We start from the raw sequence: 4,552 nt of genomic DNA on the forward strand, positions 1-4,552 counted from the left end.
ATCTTAGAGATTATCACTTTAAACTCAGAACAAAAAACAAAAAACAAAAACGCAAGTGACCCTAATCATCTTCGGTAGTATTAAATTGTGTGTGGTGTAAAAAAAAATAAAAATAAAAGTCAGGCAACCCTATTTGAATTCCAGGTGACCCCCTTAGGGTCATGACCCTAAGGTTGGGAACCACTTCAACTAGCTCCTTCCCAATAAAACCTCCACAAAGCACCGGCTAGCACTCTGACAACAGGTCCGTCCACGCCCGCTTTCCCAACATGAGATGAGCAATGAAACACAGGCAGCAATTTTCTCAACAGTTACCACCAACAGTGTTTTTCATTATGATTTTGTTTCTCATCAGCCCACCATTTGAAACATTTTAACTTTATATCCCTGTTGTAAGCAGTGCCCATCTAATCATATACCTCAATAATCACCTCAAATGTTGCTTGTGTGTCTCTCCACCATTTCACTGCACAGCAGAAAGAAAGTGATCTCCCGCTGACTCTAGTCTGACTGGGGTTCATGCTAGAGACTGAACCAGTAACTCTAGTCTGACCGGGGTTCATGCTAGAAATTGAACCAAGAACTCTAGTCTGACTGGGGTTCATGCTAGAGATTGAACCAGGGACTCTAGTAGTCTGACGGGTTCATGCTAGAGACTGAACCAGGAACTCTAGTAGTCTGACGGGTTCATGCTAGAGACTGAACCAGTAACTCTAGTAGTCTGACGGGTTCATGCTAGAGACTGAACCAGGAACTCTAGTCTGACTGGGGTTCATGCTAGAGACTGAACCAGGAACTCTAGTCTGACCGCGGTTCGTGCTAGAGACTGAACCAGGAACTCTAGTAGTCTGACGCGGGTTCATGCTAGAGACTGAACCAGGAACTCTAGTAGTCTGATGGGTTCATGCTAGAGACTGAACCAGGAACTCTAGTCTGACCGGGGTTCATGCTAGAGACTGAACCAGGCACTCTAGTAGTCTGATGGGTTCATGCTAGAGACTGAACCAGGAACTCTAGTCTCACCGGGGTTCATGCTAGAGACTGAACCAGGCACTCTAGTAGTCTGATGGGTTCATGCTAGAGACTGAACCAGGAACTCTAGTCTGACCGGGGTTCATGCTAGAGACTGAACCAGTAACTCTAGTCTGACTGGGGTTCGTGCTAGAGACTGAACCAGTAACTCTAGTCTGACTGGGGTTCGTGCTAGAGACTGAACCAGTAACTCTAGTCTGACTTGGGGTTCATGCTAGAGACTGAACCAGTCAAAAGCTACAGGCCCAAAATGAGATGAAATAATGAGACTACAGGCAATTGCAACTTGTTTGTTACCACACATTGTTAATATAAGCAGCTCTCTCATTAGGAGTATGTGATTGAACATCTCAGTTCATCTCCCCACCAGCCTCGTCAGTCCTAATTGCCCACTAGAGATAACAGAGGGACAGTGAGGAACAAGAAACGAAAACATTGTGTTTGAGTTGAGTCATGTACATATGGATAGTATTGCTTTTACGTTGGAAAATGTGGAATATTTATATAGAAAATATCCAAAACAATAAAAACAGTTTTACATACATTTTTTTTCTTGTTTTCTTTTTACAAAACCACTTATTTACCCCACAAGCTAGATAGCTATACCCTCCCTCACCCCTTTGGCACAATAATGATATTAATTCTAATTATTATATTTACGTTTATATATAGACGTTTCAATAGGAATGGTCACTCACACATTCAGCGTAGTAACACAGTTTTTGTAGTAGTAACACACATTGGTACTGTATGATGTTATAACATAGTTCAAAAACATCTTTTGGTGTATTTTTTTTTCCTTTTTCCACCCTGGTTGATATGTAAATAAATGTACTTTAATCTGAAACAAAACAGAACTGTCTTTGCATGCCCTTATTATTTACAGAATCACGTTGTCTGAGTTTGTTCTTGCTGGCTACCATAGAGCAGTAATACTACACTCACAAAGAGATATCAAATATGGGATAGTTTGCATCAGTCAGTTGTCATAGTGGACAAATGCTTATGCTATGGAAGTTATGGAGGATCAATATGGACCAATATATCAATACAGACAACCATGCCAATCTACAATGCCTGGGGGGGAAAAAAACTGTGTGTATGTTGTTAAGCATCGCAAGCTTTTAACTTTCAATTTCAGGTTTTTTTATTACTACTTCTGCTCGTAGCCAGCTCAGCATGTTCCTCTGTGGAGGGAGCTGGCACAGAGCCAAGGCCCTATTTCTCAAAAGCATCTGAATGAAAATCCATTTAACCGGCACATTTACATTCCAATATTATTCCGAGTGCTCGAGTTAGTACGGTATTCGTTTTTAAGTGTCGGCAACTTGGCACATGTAAATACCGTATCCCATTCAAAATTGCTCTTAGTCCAAATATTAAAAGGCCAAATTTGATAATGTCGTTTTTTTTGTGCAGTTCTGTTTCTATAGTAATATTTGAAATAATCCATTTATCCATGTGTACAGAGACCTTTATGGCCAGGATATGATCATTTAAACATCATCCTGAATTTCACTTGAATCCTCACTAATACTCTTTACAAGTGTCATTCATGCTGACAAAGACTTTAGCCAAGGGAGCGAGAGGTTTCCCCCGTGCTTGAATCTGCCAGTCCTGCACCTGAAAGTATTATAGATGGAGGATGTGCTATCAATTAATCCAAAAACATTTACAATTACCACTGAGGTCAGATTAATGCCAATAATCCAACTGGACCCCCCCTTCCCCATCACAAAGATGGTTGATGGCAAAACCAGGCCTGGTCTTGTCAATCTCTCTCTCTCTCTCTCTCTCTCTCTCTCTCTCTCTCTCTCTCTCTCTCTTTCTATAGTCACAGACAGAGAGGTACAAAAGGTTTGGTCCTAACTGCTTCAGGAATCATGTAGAAAATATACATTCAAACGTTGCAAGAAAACAAACAGAAAGAGTAGAAAATATCCAAGAAATCCTGGCAGGATAAGAGAAAGAGGGACTGAGGGAAAAGAAAGAGCTGTGTGGAGAGGCAGTGGAAATGATGGGTTGAACAGAACAAACAGAGAACTCAATCAAGATGCTGTGCGAGAACGTATGTTAAAACAATGCACTTTTGTCAGAAGCATGTTGGATTTGATCAACCAAGAAAAAATCCATAACCTCATAATATATTGACATTGTTTATCCGATAGAATGCATGTGTTGGGTGTGTGAGCGCACGTGTGCGTGTTTGTGTTTGTGTGTGTGAGCAAATCAAAATGTGTATGTGCCTTTGATAGCCACTACTTAGTCGGCACACGCTCTAGGATTCTTACATAATATAGTACCTCGTCCGTACCATTCATTGTCATTGTTTCATTATCCATCAATAGCTAAGATACACCAATAACTCTCCCTCTCTCTCACACACACACGCACGCAGGCACACACGCAGACGCACGCGCACGCACGCACGCACGCACGCACACAAACACACACACACACACACACACACACACACAAAACAAATACACAATCTCTAATTAGTTGATAGCCATGTTACCTTAAGGCCACTACCCAGTCTTACATCATGGCTCTAGACTTCTAGAGAATGATTTCTGGCATTACAGACACTGAAAATCTATAGCGGCCATTTTTGTAGTCCTTGAATCCTCGCTCTTAAAGAGACGGCACAGGGAAAAAAAACTACAATGCCGGTGAGGGTCTTCCACTTGCGTCTCACTGAAAACATGTAAACACAAAACACAGCAGACTGTCGCCATTTGATGACCTCACAGATGCGGTCCTTTGCTTCACTGTTTTTGCCTTCGCAGAGCGACGAATGGATTTCAGTCTATCCATCTTCCCCTACTCTGTTTCTCGCTTTGGCCTGTGTCATCTTCTCTTCCTCCACCTGTCCCTGCTCCCTCACAGGGAGGAGGAGCTCTGGCTGTAGTTTCTGAGGATCAGCCTGCTGTACCTGGGCGAGGGGGGAGACGGGGGCGGGTGGGTGGGTGCCGGGGGAAGACACAGGCCCGACTCCGAGATCGGTGAGCCGCTGCTGGACGCCAGGGAGTCGCGGAAGGGCGACGGAGGAGTCAAGGCCATGAGCTCCTCCTCTAGCTCCGCCCTCCTCTGGGGGGAGTCGGCCACGCGGGCGACCGGGCCTCCTCGTGCGGGGGAGAGGGAGGAGGGCGAGGTCTGCGGGTGAGGAGGCAGCAGGGGGTACGGCGAGTGAGGAGGAGGCAGCGCGGGGTGGGCGAGGCAGCCGCCCCGCGTGCCCAGGCCGGACTCGACGGGGGGCAGGGGCTGGACGTCGGCGTAGGTGGTGAGGGTGGGCGGCCCCTGGAGCTCACGGGGCAACAGGTACGGGTCGGCGGGGTGCGGGGGCGACGGCGCGTGTCCGTGCGAGTGCGTCGGAGACGGCGACAGCATCATGCTGTTGAGCTCGGTGATGTTGGCGGTGAAGCGGGTGACCACACGGCTGATCTGATCCATCAGCGTGCTCTGACACTCGCCCGGGTTGTCGCACCCGGTAACTATGCGACCGTCGCCCCCCACGATG

At 45.9% G+C, this 4,552-nt stretch overlaps 1 protein-coding gene across 1 annotated transcript in view; it reads right to left on the bottom strand.

Annotated features, from left to right (window-relative positions):
- Positions 1–3,915: 3,915 nt before the first annotated feature.
- grm5b (glutamate receptor, metabotropic 5b) overlaps positions 3,916–4,552 on the bottom strand; it is a gene marked incomplete at both ends in the record, with an annotated part of 107,851 nt that continues 107,214 nt past the window's right edge. Inside the window, one exon of the mRNA XM_083637952.1 lies at positions 3,916–4,552. This exon is cut by the window's right edge and continues 444 nt beyond it. Within this exon, the coding sequence (XP_083494078.1) occupies positions 3,916–4,552 (637 nt within the window).

The sequence above is a fragment of the Poromitra crassiceps genome (assembly GCF_964638095.1).
Source record: "Poromitra crassiceps genome assembly, chromosome: 5".
Lineage (NCBI taxonomy): Eukaryota > Metazoa > Chordata > Actinopteri > Beryciformes > Melamphaidae > Poromitra > Poromitra crassiceps.